The sequence below is a fragment of the Rhinatrema bivittatum genome, chromosome 8 (assembly GCF_901001135.1).
Source record: "Rhinatrema bivittatum chromosome 8, aRhiBiv1.1, whole genome shotgun sequence".
In the NCBI taxonomy this organism is placed as follows: Eukaryota; Metazoa; Chordata; class Amphibia; order Gymnophiona; family Rhinatrematidae; genus Rhinatrema; species Rhinatrema bivittatum.
This window is the reverse complement of record NC_042622.1, coordinates 104,431,536-104,450,479: the sequence shown is the minus strand read 5'-3', so window position 1 is coordinate 104,450,479 and position 18,944 is coordinate 104,431,536. Positions and strand designations below refer to the sequence as shown.

Sequence of the window (18,944 nt, the reverse complement as noted above, 5' to 3'; positions counted from 1 at the left end):
CAGAGAAGGTAATTTTGAAACATCAATTTGTGCAGCAGTTATACACACAGGAGGTAATATTCAAAGAAGTTATAAGCATAAAAGTAGCATAAATAGCAATTTTCAAAAGCCCATTTACGCAATAAAATGTTTTGATAAGAGCCCTATGGAGTGAATTTTCAAAGCAGTTACATGTGCTAAACTAGCAATTTTCAAAAGTACATTTACGTGCATTAAACCCAATTTTATCTGTGTAAAACCTTTCGAAAATAACCTCCATAGGACCTGAGTTTTCAAAAGGATTTATGTGCATAAATGAGATTTTGAAAATAGGCTGGGGGACGTGCGCATAAAAGTATACGCAGAACTCACTCATGCTGGTATTTCTATGTGCACAAAAAAAGAGGCAATTCGGGGTGGTTGGGTTGGGGAAATCATTTACGTCCATACTTTTCATTTTCAGAAATACAGGAGTAAAAGTGCATGCACACCTTTACACCTGCTATAGGGTATGTATAAATGTAAGTACATAATTTTCAGAGCCCAAATTTTCACAACAGGCTTGTGTGCTTAAGTCCACTTTGAAAGTTCAGTTAAAGTTTTTATTACTTGTTGACTTTAGCTCTATGTGCATAGTTATAATTTACACCAGTTTTCAAAGGGAACTTATGCTCATATGTTTGCTTTAAAAAAATATTTGAAATAACGAGTACAACTCACCCACACAAAGTTACACCAGCTCTTTGCATGGCATAACTTATGCATGCGACGTTACACGCTTACTTTTTAAAATCAAAAATATGCCTGTTAATCCAAACTCTACCCCTAACTTCACACCCCAGAACACTTTTTTTGTGTGTATTATAAGTATGTGCAAAATTGGGTTAATCACATACTTTTATGCACACAAATCCTGTGCAATTTTATAACAAGTCATTTATGTGCACAAACCCATGTCTTATGCATGTAGATGGCTTTGAAAATTACACCTAATCTGTATTGTGTACATTTAGAAAAATATTTGAAATTTGCATTGTTTAATCAGGAATCTACACAAAAGAAATTGATTTTTTTTTAATTTATGCCCCTTCCATATTACATCAGTTTATTTCATGGTTCATGCTCAGTGAATACTTAGTTGAATTTTCACAAATTTAGCAGACATTTTATCCAACATTTGATATTTTTCCTTCACATTTACAGAATATGCTCATTGCCCTGCTGAATACCTGTTTTTTGATTCGTTCGTATTCACTATGGAAAGAATAGAAATAGGTCTTTGCGCCATATGATTTTTACTGTTTTTATTTCTGACTCCAGTCCCTGCTACCTGATGGGCACCACCTTCAGTTTACTTAAATATTGCACAACTATGTTTATGCTCTTATCTGCTCTCAGCATAGACAGGGTAAACAAAATGGAACTCAGACCAGGCAGATTTCAGGTGGGACAATAATCTGAGGTTCTCCCCAAGATCTGAGTAGATTTTTTCCAACAGATCTTGGAGAGGTCCAATACAGATCCATGGAAATCCGTGTTATATTTTATTTGGAGCTGTAGTAGATTTCCATAGATGAGCCCCAGATTTTGCTGGCAGAGGTTTCTCTGTTTAAAAGAGATTTATGAATGGAGCCAATGAACCCCATAGATAGCCCATTAATTTGTCAAATTAATTTGTGATCCTCTTCAGTTTGTAGATTCCTAGCTCCAAGGTCTATTCCTAAAAAAGCTTATTATTGAAGATTAATTGGTGACTGCCATAATCTGACCACAGTTTGCTCCAGTAGGGGATTCTCTGGGTATTCCCTCTAAACATACATCCATTTGGAAAGTTAGTATATGATTCCCGTGATTGGACGCCCAGATGCTTTGAATATGCGCCATTTCATTTCTGTCAAGATGATAGAAAAGAGGAGAAATAGGAAGAAAGAGCTCCTTTCCTACCCTTCATCTAAATATCATCCAGCAAACCTTTTTTAAATTAAATATTTAGAGGAAGTTTGGGATGAGGATTGATGGGCAAGCACTACAAATATGTCATAGCATGTTTATGTTACTGAATACCAAAATCTCAATATCCGTGCATCTTAATGCACTTTACTGTGCTGTCATCCTAGCCTGCCATCCAGCGATGCATGGTGGGATACAATACTTCTGTGTACTGAACCCAAGATTTTCACCATTTTTCACTACCACTGATGAACTATATTCCTATTGCAGCTTTTATGAAGCATTTATCCCATATGACCCCATTTTAACACCTGAAAATTCATACAACCCCTTGATAACCAGCAGAAAATAGCAGACCTCCATGTCCCTCCCCTTCCCTCCACTGACCTGACGTGTAAAAGTAGCAGCAGTCAGGCCAAGCCCTCGGCACAGGGATGAAGCTGTGAACACACACTTTCACAGGCCCCGTGCTAACTGCCATTCCTGGACTAAGTAAAGATCTGGAGGGAGGGGGAGTGGAGATGCATGGGAAGGTGGGGAGAGTGCCCTATTTCTTATGACCCCCGCCCCCCCATCCACTGATTTTGGGATCCCATTTGGGATCCCAACTTTCAGTTTGGGTCCCACTACCCTGCTGTATCTGAAGCCTTGGAACCCAATAAAACCAAGAATCCTAACATGAATTATCCATGTTTGAATATCATTAAGACACTCCAAGTCTATTTCATGTCCATCCACTTCCTGGGGGCCGAGTCATTCAACATGTAACTGCACCCTTTACAAAACAGGCCTCAGGGGTATTGTAATGGGTAGATGGGGATGGCACAAGTTATTTAGAATGAATGAATTAGTAATGAAAAGAAAGCTATATTTCTATGCCTTGTGCATTAATTCCCAAAGAGAAAGAGGCTGATTTTTTAATCACGTTCCCAAAAGGCAGGCCCCAAGCAGATAATTTTCTGGATTAAATGTAAAGTCCTAGATCAGAACCAAAAACAAAATTGCCATCTCAACATAAAAGTATATAAGTAACAATAATAGTCACCCTATGCCAATCAAAAATGTTACTGGTAAGTCTTTTGGGGGCAATTTTATAACAGGCCGCATAAATTTGCGGATGCTGTGCACCAAGTTACACCAATTTTCAAATTGAACTTACATGTGTAAGCTCCCTTTGAAAATTATACCGGCAAAACGACGCACGCATAATTACACCTGTAGTCTGCTGCATGTAGTTTTGTTCCAAGTGCTTGTAGCATCTGATGTACAATCTTAAATTGTTCCTTATTAACAGTGCACATGCACTAACAGCAAAAAATACCATATTATGTTAAAGGACCATCATAACACCCATGGAGAAGTATTTCTTTGTTTTGACCTCTCCACACACTGAATCACATTCAATCATTGGTCCAAATTGTCCATTCGATTATATATTTTTTTTTGGTACTTTTTAGCAACTAAAATGAAATCAAAGTGAAACTACTTTCCTCTTCTTTTAAACGCTATGCCCAGCGTGACATCACGTTTCATCTTTGCTGCATCAGGGGCTTGCTGCTTTCTAATCTTTTCTTTATTGCAGTTCAATACATGCTGCCTTTTGAACAGTTACATTTATTTGCTGCTTGGCTTCTGGTGTTATGATGGTCCTTTAACATAATATGGTATTTGTTTGCTATTAGTGAATTTTACACCACTAGTGAGGAACAATTTAAGATTGTACTTGAAATGCTACAAGCAATTGGAATATAATCAGTACATTTGACTTTGGACTTCTGAGTTTTCACTAACAAGTAGTTTTGCTGACAGAATTTACATGCATATTTTTTGAAATTTAAAAAAAAAAAAAATGCGCAATAGTCTCAACCCTGCCCAGACTCCATCCCCTGGAATACCTCTCCCCTATGCACAGAAAAAGTATGTGCATACATGTATATGAGCATAATTTTATGTGTGTATTGGTCATATAGTTTTCCAAAGGGCAATTTCTGAATGTAACGCACTACATGATCCAAAGAAGTCCCTTTGAAAATAACCCTTTGCAAAAGTCATTTACCTGGGTAAATTGGACCGGGTGAAAAGGCAATCTGAAAATTACCCACCCTTAACCTGACTAAAGGTATCTGTGGGGTTCCATAGTGCATATTTCTTTTAACCAAATTAAGGGGAGGCTCACCCAAGGGGTTGTTTTGGATGGATTTAGAAACAGTGCACGTATATTGCATTTTCAAATGCTTGCACACTCTTTCCCAGCAAAATTTAGCCTGCACAAAAAGCAGGTACAAAGTCCACAGGCCAGTTGTTCCTATGGGCAATTTCCAAAGGTAATGTACACACAGACTTTCCCTTTGAAAATTTGTGCAAAGTTTGCAGGTGCAAAATACACATGGAATTAGCACTGGGGTAGGCTGTTATGGTTAATTCCCCTTTAAAAATTCTTTAAGTAGCTTTCATGCAGTTGGTGATAGCCCAGTGTGCTATAATCCCACTCCAAGTCATTTGGCTAAGATCCAAGTGCAGGGTCCGAGCTCTCAGATGAGCATGGTCTCTTCTTGACCTTTGGGCTGAGCCTGAGAATCTGTACAACATGGAAACAGGGTTAACACCCTGCCATCCACTCCACTGGGGATATGATGATGTAACAACTGCTTAAAAAACTAAAAAAAATAAAATAAAATCTCCTGCAATTCATCTGAACCTCTTGAAATTGACAATAGCAGGACAGTTGCAAGTTACACCTCCTGTTTACTGTAGTAATACTGTATCTGATTGGGCCATACTAAATGAACCAGTCAGACCCCGGTCTGTATAAGATAATTCGTGTCATCGTTTGAATGTGTCTTCTTCTTCATTGAGGAAGTTTCCTGTGTGGTTTTGTCAAGCTCATGTACAAAATTATCTTTAGGTTGAACAAAGGAATAGATGCCACTTCAATAAAGTTTTTTTCAAGACTATTGGCATCTATTCCTTTGTTCAACCTGACGGCTTTCATAGATCGCCTTCCTTCGTGTTTTTTGGGTCCAAAATTATCTTTAGACAATTCTTGCATCACTCCAATAAAATGGATCCGAGTTTCTCCAGGACCAATATGACTATTGTTGTTCATCTTCTGATGCTCTCTAAACGGGAGGAAAGTTCTGTAAAGGGCAATTATATGTGAAGAGTTCCTTCAGTGCAGTAAGAGGTGGTGGTGGGGGACATGGGGTAATCTGCCAAAGCAACGGATAACTCATAACGCCCCTAATGCAGGGCAACTAGAGAGGTGCTTCGGAGTTAGAATATGGATAACACTCTCTGGTTATGCTTAATTTATATGGAGTCCAAATAGAAGAAAATGGTGCAACTGGATGGACACAAAGGTTTGAATGTAGGCTTTTTACAAAAGAATAAGGCTCTGTAGACTAGAGAACTGCTACGATGATCTTTCTTATTTATAACTTGTTACTGACTGATAATAAATTACTAATGCATACGTGTTTTACTGTATAATAATGGGCAGAGCACGCCAAAGCCAAAGGAAATGGTCATCACTGTATAAGGACCTCATTATAGTATTCCAAGGTGCTAAACAGAGCCAAGCAATATTAAAACTTAAACTCTTTTATCGCACTGTTTAGGTTAAGCCCACCTTCGATGTATCAGGAGACAAGGTAAATAACAAACTAGATTAATTCTCTATGGAAAGAAAATTATAAAATATACATTGTATGAGGACCATTCGTTTCCTAATTTCCCATTCTAAATTTCTTTCGCTGATACGCCTACCAACATTTTATTCCATTCTTTTCTCAGTTTCTCTACGTTCAGCTCCAAACTTCAGCAAACCAGTCAATGCACTGACTCCTTCTGTAATCACTCTAAGCCAATAATGAAGCATCTGTTATTAGCATAAATACTTCTGTTGGATTGGTAGCATCACAATATATCTGGCAGCGCTTAACTGGCCATAAGAGCATAGCCTGATTTCAGGACCAGCCCAAGAGTCTGAGTCCCCTAGGTAACACCGCCCCACCCCTGAGCTGAATGAGCCCTCTGACAGCGGTAGCTCTATAGAGTTATGGTCACCCTCTTACAGTGCACTCTCTCTCTCTCTCTCTCTGCGAGTGCTCCTTCTGTCACATTTTGAAAATGGCACCCTCATGTACCCCAGTGGTGGCCGTCTAATGGTCGCAGCGGCCCTGCCTGAGTTCATTTAGAGGCAAAATTCAAAGGTTCACTAATCCAAGTACATAACAAGTGATATAATGTCCATGAACAGTGTCTTAATGTATTATAACATGGATGATTTTTCTTGATTTTAACTTTTTCCATCATTCCCCCTGCCCCCATTATGGCTCCGGCCCCTCAACAGACAGCATGCCTGGCTGATATAGGACCCCCCGTGCTGGCCCAGACCTGGTGGAAAACTCTCCTTCCAAGTCTTTTTTTTCAGCACCATTTTTGTGCTGGGGAAGAGGGAGGAAAAGGCGGGAAGGTTTCCACAATATCGGCACTTCCCCCTCCCTCCCCAGGACTCATGTGAGACACCTACACGGCACGCCCAAGATTTCATCTGATTTTGAATAGCACATCATTGCTTTTCCCTGAGCGGAGAAGGTGACTGTGATGTCATACTGAAATTATACTGTAAGTTCATGAATCAAAAGCCCCCATGCAAAATATGTAGGATACATTATACTAGCGGGGGTGATTTTCAGATTGTCCATTTTGGGACAAAGTCCGAGGGCACTCTTTACCCGTAGGCTTTGCATCAAGTTTCAAAGATAAAAGTACACATATGCTTTCACTTTGAAACTTGCTACATTTAACAAGTTACCCATGGAGAATTGCTCCTGCTTTTTGTGCGTGTAGTTTTCTTTATAAAATAACATGCAAAGACTTGAAAATAGGATCTGTGCATGTGATTTTTCTGATCCTGCCCAAAACATGCCCTAAATAGAGCTAAACGTAGGCCACATAAATGGCTTTGAAACTTGTCCTTGTAATGATTATGTTTTATTATGTTTATTAAGTTTATTCTGTTATAGTTTTCCTCGAGGCAGAAAACAGGTTAAACCAGAAAACAGCAATTTTAAAACTTGAGATTCCCTGGAGCTCCAACCCGTCGCTGGTCAAAGAGAGCCATAGTGCAGAATTTCTCAGAAACTGCATTTTCTTCCCTTAGTTTTGTGATAGAGGCTGAGAAATACCTGGCAACAGATACACACATACACGCCAGGATCATGTTTTAGTACGGCACAGCTCGATCTGGCCAAAAACAACTTTGTAACAGCAGATCTCAAAAGCTAAGAGTAGTGCATCTAATATGTTTTTGTATACGCACAGAATCGCTTTCATTTCTGTTATGGAGATGATTTTCAAACCATTCACACTGAGACATGGACCTGCTTTTTGTGCAGGTAGATTTTTGCTGGAAAAGTGGGCGTGAAAATGCTGTCTGTGCATCTGCTTTTCCCTCCCCCAACATAAGCACACCCCCAGAAATGCCTTCTCTCTCTGTAGCGAAAGATAGACACACACAGCTTTGATGCAAGCTATATTATCATTGCATAGGAAAGTGAACCTTGAAAATAAGTTCTTTCTAAATAAAGGTTTAGGATGACCATTGGCATGATTTTTGGTGTAATTATTTTGAATTCCCTAGGAGTCCTGAAACAGAATATGTTTGCATGATTTCATTGTCCAGAGCATTCCAGGATCCTTAAAAGCCCCCAGATCTGAGAAGAGAGATATTCCTCTCTTGATCATACTACCAGATCTGAGAGCAGTTCCCCCACCAATCGGCTTGAGAAACATTAGAAAACCATGCTAAATACATATTCACATTTAATAAAGAACATACATAGCGTTGGCATCACTTCTGCATTAATGTGCACAGACAGGACTGTAAATTACTTGTGATGTCTGTTATTTTGCATCTAATGCAAAGGCTTTGATAGAAGTCATGTCTCAAATTAAAATAGCATGCCCTTAACCACCACAAACAGAAGAGCAAGACTTGTAAAGGTGCAGGTAATTTCCTGCAATCTTTACAAGACTTGCTCCACTCCAAAGTAAAGTGGAAGGAAATGGGTTTTCTGGAAATGTTCATTATAACCAAGAAAGTCACAGCAACAGAGTTCCCAATCACGTGCTTCCAGTGTTGCTCCAAGGCAGAATTCTGTCTAGGGGATTCTCTTTGGATCAGCACATGAAACCTTAATTATTCTTAAGCTTGATTCAAGAAATATTTTCTACCAATCTTTGTCTTTGGGGTAAAAAAAAAAAAATCTTAGTAAATCAGGCCTTTAATGGCTCCTTCCTTGCTAATCTACATTTTCTCTTCAGGTACCTACTAATCTGATGTCATTTGAATGATCTACTAGAAGTCATGCAAAGTGAAGTGCCAAATTGTGGGACCAGGACCTGACAGATGGAGGCTCAATCCCTTTCCTGGAGCCAGCTGCCCGTGAAGAATACTGAAGCACTTTTCTATAAACAGTAACTTTAATGTTATTGCAGAACACAAAGGGACCTGGACCAAGTCTCCTGCACTGAACAAAGACAGAGAAAAATGCTTACAATGTCCGGTGACCACACCTACTTACAGCAAGGGGAGACCCTAACATTGGATATGTATCTCGACTAATTTTTGTGGTCATAGATCAGCTTGGACAAACTGTCGAACTACAAAGCGCCCCTCCTTTCTTCTGCCTAATTGTTGTTGTTTGGGGTTTTTTAACTCTCCTTTTTATTGTTAAACTGCTTTATGTCACAGAACAACATTTAGCCCATGTTGGGTTTTGCGATTCTTTCTAATGCACAGATTAACAATGACAGTGTTAACTTGCTGCAGAGCGTCAAGTAGAATAGAAAATTGGTGGACATTTTTCTAACCTAAACGCACTGAGTTACATGGCAATGTGGCTGCCTCTGATTTTGTATAAAACCAATGTACAATTCCATTGTTCCTGTTTGAGCTATTTTGGGGGATGTGTATTTTGGCACAAAATGCTGTGTGTGTGTGTGTGTGTGTGTGTGTATATATATATATATATATATATATATATATATATATATAGCATCGCTTAATTCAAATGCATGGTCGTAATACCTTTACACTATAATTTAAAATGGATGCTTAGACATCTGAAATGTCATAAGCTTTTTTTTTTTTTTTTTTATTATGACTATTATTTGAAAATTTTATACAGAATGAAATATAGTCCCCAAACATTATATCATTTTCTTTTTACTATATTAGTATGAAAAAGTACAGGGAATAACTACCCCAGTAAAAGATAAATTAAGTTTATCTTGCATAATGTTTTTTTTCTTATATAAAGAATTTTATTTCAGATTTTTATTTTACAGTTTTTATTATTTGAAAAGTTACATTCCTAAATATGGAGTGCTTGTAGTATAATGAGTGATTTTTAGATACTATCTATAGTGTAATTACAAAGCCTTCTGAATAGACATGGGAAAGGGGACAGGAAGTAAGTTTGAACTAAGTGGGGGGATCTTGTGTGCTTATCTTCCCAAGAAGGCAGAGTGAAAATGACAAAGATGACAAACTGTCCTGGATAAGGCAAGATATCTTATAAGCGGTCATGCTCTTTGGCTGGCAGCTGGAATATATACTTAGGGGGGTGGATAGGAATAACTGAGCAGATTGGATGAAGCAGATGGTCCATTTCTGTTGTCATATGTCAGCACTACTCAAACAGGTCCTAGAGTTTCCAGGATATCCTAACAGAATATACATAAGACAGTGCATACAAATATTTTTTATTCATAATTTTTGGGGATACCCTTGAAACCCAGCAAGTTGGGGGAGCCCCAAGAACCAGTCTGAGCACTGCTGTATTATTAATTTACTGTAGGGCTTCCCAAACCAGTCCTGCTAAGCCCTCGGCCTGTTGGGTTTTTAGGATATCCACAATGAATATGCATGACATAAATTTGCATACACTGGACCAAATTTACAGAGCAGTTTCCCCATACATACATATTGTGGCAAAAAGCCTTAGTCAGACCCTCTGTGTAAGCACATTTATCTCATGCATATTCATTGTAGATATCCTGAAACAACTCTATGATGGAAGGATTCATTGGAACTATATTGCTCTGTTGATATTTATAGAAAACTCAGTTTGAGGTTTTCTGTTTCTAAAGCTACTAAGTTCAGTATCCTACTGCATGGTGCAATGCTAGGCAAAGTTCTTATCAAGAATTGTTTTTTTTTTGACTGAGTGAGGACATAGAAACCAGTATTTCCTTTCTGTCTTCATCACTATTCTTTTACTCATCTCACATTTGTTTGAATGCCCAACATGGAGTGAGATAAGGTATGTGTGGCAGTGTCTTACCTCAATCCCTCTGAAAGGACTTGGTAAACCCAATTTCCTATCTTAAAATGTATCTTCTTTGTACACACAATGATAAATGTGTTCAACACAAAATAAAATAAGCCAAAACATAATTTTGCTTTATAAACCCAAGAGTAGGATTGGGTTTTCAATTTTTTCTATTGATTTCCCTAAGAAAATCAGATCTATGAACCCATGCATGCAATGTGACAAAAACCATGACTGGATCAGCCTGTTCAATCAACCTGGGAGGCAAAGGCAACCATACCCAAGACAATTAATTTTCTAAAACAGGATCTTAACTAGATTAAAAATAAAATTGTCCCTACCCTATAGAAGTAGAAAACTGAAAAATCCACTTGCCTTAAAATGTGAAAAGAATTAAAGCATTCAAAATCTAATTACATTCATTTAATAGAAAAGATTTTACAATCTAGCATTTTGATTCAAGTGATGAGCCCAGCAGACAGGTCCTTATAGAAATGAAACGGTTTGTAAAATAGTTTCCTTCTACCAAATGAATGTAACTTGTATTCTGTTTATGCCTACTGAGTATTATAGGTTTTGTTTAAATATTCCCAAGTCAGCTGTGTGTCAAAAATTAGGCTTAAAGAGATTGGCTGAGTCCCTATTGAGTAGTGAGCTGTTTGGAATTAATTCAGAATCCTGATCCCATGGCCTCACAAGTGAATTAAGTACATCCCATCATGCAACAAGAGACCCTGTCTGCAGAAAGAAGCAAGATAGAGACTGAGCAGACAAGGAAGAGGAGAAATCTTAATTGGACCTGGATAAGAAGATTAACCATTTACAGCTGGCAGGGACTGAGGAAGTGAAGGCTGTTTTCTAGAAACTGAATATGGGAAATTGGGAGGAGGACTGAGGCTGGTAGCTGGATAGTTGAGTGGAATCCACGGGTTGCAGTTTTTATTGGTCTGTGACCTGGGCAGAAGAAGGAACTGTTGGTGACTGGACAAACTGAAGTGTACTTTGGGAGACTATGTCTGTTGGCTATTATAGGTGGGGGTTTCTGGTTATATAATGTATGCCATGTCTTTTAATTCTAGATAGCTTTAGTTAAGAAAAATAGTTTTTAGAAAAAAGTCTGCATTGTGTAAACTGTAGATCTACAAGTTTGGATCATGTTGGGAATGCTTTAAGCTCTAACATTTCTAAATACTGAGCAAAACTCCTCTAGACTTCAATTTCCTAGTTTTGTTTCCATTGGTGTAGGTCTGTTTTGCAATAGAATGTTGGATATTTGCTAAGATAACTATTTATCCTCCAAGTTGGTTTGTTTCTGTATATCTATGGGATTTTTTCCAGGACAGAATATATGAAGTCCTAGGTGAAAAGTGCAATACTGATAACTACTCATTATGGTTTGTGTTTTTTGTTGTTTTGTGTTTGGGAGGTGAGGGTTATTAAGCAGTTTCCTCTTGCTCCTTTTTTTTTTTTTTTATTCTTAGCATAGTCAGAACCAGCGCTGGCCTCCTCATCTACTCACGGAATTCTCCCCTCCCCCCCCCCCATATATTTAGGTTAGCTAAAGTCCTTGGCCAGGGTCCATGCACCAGGGCTCCTTCAGGAACCTTGCAATTATGGACCCTGACTCTAGCTAAGTGTTTACAGACAACATTTAACTGCTTTAATTGACTGCCCCCCCCCCCCTTGAAAAATCCTTCTCTTCCCTTAGTAAAAAAAAAAAAAAAAAAAAAAACCAACCTTTTGAGACCTGTTCTTAGTATCCTGACTTACAAGTACTTCCATAATTGTCACCCCTTCCTCCACCCCTCTAGAATTTCCCTGTTTTTAATTTAAAATCCTTCCGTTGAGAGAGAACTTGAGAGAGAAGATGATTCATTAGTGTGGTGATTAAACTGAAACCTATCTAGGTGTGTTTGCTGTAATACAGTTGTACGGCTGAGGTCCCTAGCTTTCTGTTTATATAAAAGTACATGGGTAAAAAAAAAAAAAATTAGTTTGAGGTATAGCTAATTTAAAACTGCATGCTTGATGTAAAAGCAATCTGCATAAGTCTAAGGCATTACGGTAAAATTGTTTTTTTGCTTTTTTTTTTTTTTTTTTGTCCCTAAAGGGGGTGGGAAGGTTTGCTTATGATGAATATTGGTTTATGGAGCTGGGATGGGGAATAACATTAGACTCATGCCCCTGTCCACCAAATGGCATATACCCCCACACCCTGCACATTCTTGGACTGTTCTTAAAACCAAAAAGTGGCATACGAAAATAGTTCAATTGGAAACGAAAGCAAGCAAGAAAAATGCTAACTCTGCAGTTCTGGGGAGATATTTGTATTTAAAGATTTATTTTTTTAAAGATACCTGTAGGTCCTTCCATTAGAAACATAAGTAAACTGGAAGCTCTGTTGTGCTGATTCTCATCCAAGCCCCATGTGGGTAAAAAAAAAACAAAATTAAAAAACAAAAAAAACCCTGAAATAACTCGTCAAAGGCTGAGCTGGTCCTGGTTTTTATCTCCCTTATATAGAGATTTAATCCTGTTTTTCTTATGGAAGTCAAAATTGCGTGCATACAATGGGGAAAATCCAGTACCGGCTCAGCCTGTCTCCTTGGCTATGAGGATAACGGGGGGCTTCCAAAACCTGTCCTGAGAATCCTACAGCCAGTTGAGTTTTCAGGATATTCATCACATTTTTGAATGAGATAAACTTAAGCCCCAATACATGCAGACTTATCTGCCTTGGTTATGCTTAAAATATCCTGAAAACCCTATGGACTGGGGTTCCCCTATGGACTGGGGTTCCCAGGACAGGGTTAGGTATCTGAGCCATGCGATCACCCTGTCTATGCAGGCAACCACAATGCCTGCGGTGTGAATGTGGTAAGAATAGCTGAAGCAGGAGGAGGGAGGGGGCTAGACTATAATGAAAGCTGCAGACTTTTTTTATTCCCCCAAAAATGGGGAACTGAAAAAATCAGTCAAATTTCCAGTAGTGCTATGAAATTAGCTATGTTTTATTTAGCTTGCACCTTTTACCTTTTCATTGGTAGCTGAAGGTGAGTTACATTCAGGTACTATAGGTATTTCTTTGTAACTGCTTTTGGGGACAAGCTAAGGACCCTATTTACTAAGCATTTTTCTGGTAGATAGAATACTTTATTGCAAAAAAAGCTCCTAGATTTATACCTGAGACAGTAAGAGGGTGAAGTGGCTTGCCCAAGGTCATAAGGAGACTCAATAGGACTTGAACCCTGGCTTCTCTGGTTGTTAACCTGCTGCTCTAATAGCTAAGCTGCTACTCTAAACTTGATGATGTTTTATGAAACTTCAACCTATAATCTTTGCTTGTAACATGATCCCTCCTGTAAAAGAGTTGAGAAGGGGTGAAAAAATGGTGACCCTATTACACCGGGGATTGAGAAAATGTAATAGTGAGATGGTGGTTGATTATAAAGTAGCTCCTGGCATCTTTTGAGTACACTATTTCTAACAGCAATGCAACACAATTTCTTGTTGCCTATAGCAAGCCAAAAAGTGACAGTGAATGGCTTGATGGGGTGCGCAGTGACTGCCTATTCAAAAAGGGATCAGGAGAGTTGTGTATTCTAATGAAGCTGAACCTGTATTGCGTGATCTGTGATTCTGAGTGGGCTATAGCCTAAAAACCCCCATAAGGTGGGGTTAGTAGGTTTTCATACAATGTGCAGGGCCTCTGAGACAGGCTTATTGTAACACAAGGTACAATTGATTTTTTTTTTTTAATTTTGCAGCGTTTAACACATTCCACCAATTTTGACATGAGAGAAACTTACTTGATATGGGAATTTCTAACTGTGTAATCCATTACTGAAATTTGTGCCAAAATGCATGGTCCGGCTAGCCATAAACTGAGGCATATGCTCTAGTGTTCAACTTATCAGTTTCTCACATTCCAACGTGAATCAATTTGTGTCGGTTTGTTTCTTGTGAAAACCGTTACCGTATGTTGGGCTGTATTTTCAAACAGACCACTGCATGCCATTTGTGTAAAGACTCTTTCTATGATGACTTGTGAATTGTCTCACCCATATTAGCCACTTAACTTTTAACCCCTTGTGTGAGTGTCTTCTAGTTTTTTGGCTAAATATTTTGTTACCTCCAGTCTTGTATCAAGTTGCTGTATTTCTCAATTTTGTTACATTGTTTCACTAATTAAACACATTAATGTAAAAACAAGTTTGAATGTGTGCAGGATACATTTGGTGAAATTTCATTTTTCATACTTCAGTTGCAAAGTTGGTGGTTTTTAAGGGGGAAAAAAAACCATGCAAAAGAGAGCTTGGGCAATATCCTTGGAACTGAACTGATTCTGTTCTGAAGTGGCAGCTTTTTGATTTTTACTGTTGGTTCCCTTTCTATTAGTTGAGATGTGCAAATCTCTTTAAAACAGGTCTCATCTTCTGGATTTTCCACATACCCATGAAAGAAAAATCATTTTCCCAATGCATGTGCAGAAAATTCACATTTCCCTATCAAACTTGATTGAGACTCAAATCTACCAAGTTCACAGCTAATTGTTGGCACATTTCTACTTCCTAGTAGGGTGCCATCCAAGAAGAAATCATGAAAATGACACAGATCCCCCAGGAATACAGAAACCAGATAGCTAGCTTACAGCTTTAAAAAAAAAAAAAAAAAAAAAAAAGTGGCTAAAATTTCCCTCTTCTGTCAAGGATTACCAGCCCTATTGGAGCCAGGAAAGACAATCAGTAAACTGGTTTGCTTCTTTTCCTTGTCTCTCTGGTATCTTCCTTTTAAGTTGTCCCTTCCTTTATTTTTCCTTTAGCAGCAGATACTTTAATCCTTTTTTTCTCTCCTTTGCTCCTGAGTTTGCTTCCTATTCTGCTTTCTCCTGCATTCCTTCCTAGCTGAGCCCCCTGCCCCCCCTCCCAAGCCAGGGTCCTTTTTTTTTATTTTCTATCATCCCTGGTGCTCTTCTCTCTTCTTAGCCTTAATTCTCCCTCTGTTCTTCTCTCATTTGTTCCTCTTATCTCATTGTTACCTTTCTCTTTCTTCCTCTCACATATGCACATACTCTTGCTCTCAGTCTCTCCTCTCCCCCCCCCCCCCAAGACTCACATTCTTGATTTTCCTCTTACTCACACACTCTCTCCTGCTATCCCTCACTGCTCCCACAAACAAACATGCTGTTGATCTCCTCCCTTTTCTCTACATGCACCCATGATATCTCTCTCGTGCTGGAGGTGGACAGTTAATGCCCTGTCTCAGACTTGAGTATCAGGAAAAGGAGTGCCTCATCTCTGCCTCCATCCTAGTGTTAATCTCTACAGAGAAAAGAGGCAGCTAGGATGGGAAGAGAGGTGATTGTTAGAACCTGGAGATCATGGCATTGGGAACATAAGAAAATGCCATACTGGGTCAGACCAAGGGTCCATCAAGCCCAGCATCCTGTTTCCAACAGTGGCCAATCCAGGCCATAAGAACCTGGCAAGTACCCAAAAACTAAGTCTATTCCATGTAACCATTGCTAATGGCAGTGGTTATTCTCTAAGTGAACTTAATAGCAGGTAATGGACTTCTCCTCCAAGAACTTATCCAATCCTTTTTTTAAACACAGCTATACTAACTGCACTAACCACATCCTCTGGCAACAAATTCCAGAGTTTAATTGTGCGTTGAGTAAATTGTGCATAGCTTTCCTAAGTTGTTTATACTGGGTATCCTATGGAATGAATCCCTTTCCCACAAACCCACTCAGGCCACCAATAAAAGAGAAAATGACCACTGCCCTGCCCCTTTGAACACTATTGTTATATGCATAACCCCTGTGACCCTCCCTAGACATACCTGACCTCCCTATAGTCTAGAGAGGACAGGAAAGATGCTACTTGCTCCTGGCCTGCCAGCACCATTTTCCAGAATGGTGACCAGTTGACTTCATTAGGGCAAACGAGCACCTAGGAGTGAGCTGGTTGTATTTTATTTTGAAAAATAGGGGCAGGAGCAAGTAAACTCCAAGAATTGCTATAGTGGGTCTGACCAAAAGTCCAGCATCTTGTTTCCAGCAGTGGCCAATCCCTGTCATAAGTACCTAGCAAGATCCCAAACAATAGATAGTTCTTATGTTGACTTTCCCCAAGTCTACCCGACTGATAAATTTGTGGACTTTTCCTCCAAGAGCTTGTCCACATTTAAAAAAAAAAAAAAAAAAAAAAAAAAAAAAAGTAAACCAATGCTCCTGTAAACAAATTCATATTTACCTGTTATATTCATTCATGATTTTATAGCCCTTGATCATATCCCCCTCAACTGTCTCGTCTCTAAATTGAACAGCCCTAAACTTTTTTTTTTTTTTTTAGCTTTTCATAGGGAAACCATTCTGTTCCTCTCGCGCACAGTACTTGTGGTGTGGTATCACCATGAAGCAATAGAGGTATTATGACATTCTCCACGTTCTCTTGTCCTTTTCTAATTCCTAGCACTTTGCTTTTTTTGACTGCTGCTGTACACTGAAGCAAGGATTGCAAAGTATTATCCAAGATGATGCCCAGATCCTTTTCTTGATTGATTACTCCTAATATGGAACCTAACATGTAAGTACAGTGTTACTTTTCCCTGTGTACATCATTTTGTATTTATCCAACTTCATCTGCCATTTGAATACCCAGGGGTAAATTTTCAAAGGGTTTCACGTGTAACCCCGAAAACCAGGCTCGGCGGCGCGCGCAAGCCCCAGGATGCGCGTATGTCCTGGGGCTTCGCGAAGGGGGCAGGTTCTTGGGCGTGGTGCCACATCTGAGGACGGGACCGAGGCCTCCGGCACGGCCGCTGTCAGAGGTTGGCACGCCAGCAGCTGGCTGGCACGCACAAAATACACCGATTTCAGAGTGGCCTTGGAGGGATCAGGGAAAGCTATCGGGGCTCCCCTAGGGCTCGGCGCATGCAAGGTGCACAAGTGTGCACCCCCTTGCGCCCGTTATAAAATCGGGTGTACATTTGTGCACACCAGGTAGCGTGCACAACTGTACCCCACGCGCGTAGGATTAAAAATCTGCCCACCAGTCTCAAAGGTGGGCCTCTGATTTCTCACAATCCACTTGTGATTTAACATTTCAGAATAACATTATCTGCAAAATGTGATCACCTCACTCATCATTCCTTTTTTCAGATCATGTTTAAATATATTAAAAGGGAGTTGTCCAAGTATAGATCCCTGAGGCACTCCACTATTTACCTTTCTCCTCTGAGAAAACTGCCAATTTAGACCTACTCTTCCAATGTTTTGTTTTTCTTTTTTAATCAGTTTGCAATCCATAGTAGTATATTGCTTTCTATACTGTGACTTTTTTTAAAAATTTTCTCAGGAGTCTTCATGGAGTTCTCAAATGCCTTATGAAAATCCAAAAGTACTATATCCACCAGCTCTCCATTAGTCATATTTAACTCTTTCAAAAAAAAAAAATCAGATTGATAAGGCAAGACTTCCCTTGTGACAGAGCTAGCATTGATTTACACACTTAGACCTAGATTCATGATTTTGCTATAAATTTCACAGGCCTAATGCCTGCAATTAAAAGGGGTGAGTTTAGGGAAATTTTCCAGTTACCGCATCATACAGCTATTTAATTTCAACTTGACACCATGTTATTTAACCTCTCACCCTGTGGTACTGCCGAGAGAGACTCTTTATAGGGTTCTCGTATTAGTTTACTATCACTAAAGAGGGTCAACTAGTAACTCAAGGTTTTTGGTGGTGGTCTAGGGTTTGATAGCATCTAGCTAGAGAGTGCATCAAACCAGGTCAAGTGTATAATGTAAAAATCTCATCTTTGTGTACCTTTCCTTACTCCAAATCACATGACATCTTCACTGGTGTGGACTGAACATAAGAAATTGCCATGCTGGGTCAGACCAAGGGTCCATCAAGCCCAGCATCCTGTTTCCAACAGAGGCCAAACCAGGCCACAAGAACCTGGCAATTACCCAAACATCAAGAAGATCCCATGCTACTGTTGCTAGTAATAGCAGTGACTGTTTTCTAAGTTAGCTTGATTAATAACAGGTAATAGACTTCTCCTCCAAGAACTTATCCAAACCTTTTTTGAATCCAGCTACACTAACTGCACTAACCACATCCTCTGGCAACAAATTCCAGAGCTTAATTGTACGTTGAGTGAAAGAATTTTCTCCGTTTAGTCTTAAATGTACTGCTTCCTAACTTCATGGAATGCCCCCTAGTCCTTCTATTATCCGAAAGTGTAAATAACCGATTCACATCTACTCATTCAAGACCTCTCAGGATCTTAAAGACCTCTATCATATCCCCCCTCAGCCGTCTCTTCTCCAAGCTGAACAGCCCTAACCTCTTCAGCCTTTCCTCATAGGGGAGCTGTTCCATCCCCTTGTTCCACAATATGGTATGTTGATTCCTTTCATTCAGTTTTCAGATCTGTTATGTCTTCATTATAATATTTATATTTTTTCTTGGTAGTAACTAAAAGATCCCGAATTTCGCTAGACCATGCAACTGGTTGGCATCTGCTGCAGAACAGTTTCACGTTCTTATCCTACTCTGGCTGTAGCACTCTTTCACTCAGTATGTCATCTTATCTGCCATTTTTTTTAGCAATTTTCCAAACATGCTTTCTTGTTTCTTCCACTAATTTTTATACCTCTTCC

At 39.2% G+C, this 18,944-nt stretch overlaps 2 protein-coding genes across 12 annotated transcripts in view; both read left to right on the top strand.

The window, feature by feature from the left end:
- The window catches only part of RALGPS1 (Ral GEF with PH domain and SH3 binding motif 1), a 965,034-nt gene extending 956,163 nt beyond the window's left edge, over nt 1–8,871 (top strand). For 5 of the 8 annotated variants that reach the window (XM_029614240.1, XM_029614238.1, XM_029614232.1 and 2 more), the window contains 2 exons: nt 5,547–5,579; nt 8,257–8,871. In XM_029614240.1, coding sequence (XP_029470100.1) covers nt 5,547–5,579; nt 8,257–8,286 — 63 coding nt within the window. In that variant the 3' untranslated portion in view covers nt 8,287–8,871. Of the gene's footprint in view, nt 1–442; nt 489–5,546; nt 5,580–8,256 lie in introns of all 8 variants that reach the window. The other 3 variants (XM_029614239.1, XM_029614237.1, XM_029614236.1) reach the window with 2 other exon arrangements.
- Nucleotides 8,872–9,134: 263 nt separating this feature from the next.
- Nucleotides 9,135–18,944, top strand: part of LOC115097112 (beta-1,4-galactosyltransferase galt-1-like) — a 153,744-nt gene continuing 143,934 nt past the window's right edge. For 2 of the 4 annotated variants that reach the window (XM_029612635.1, XM_029612634.1), the window contains exon 1: nt 9,135–11,300. The gene's annotated coding sequence lies outside the window, so the exon portion shown is untranslated. The remainder of the gene's footprint in view (nt 11,301–18,944) is intronic. The other 2 variants (XM_029612633.1, XM_029612632.1) reach the window with 2 other exon arrangements.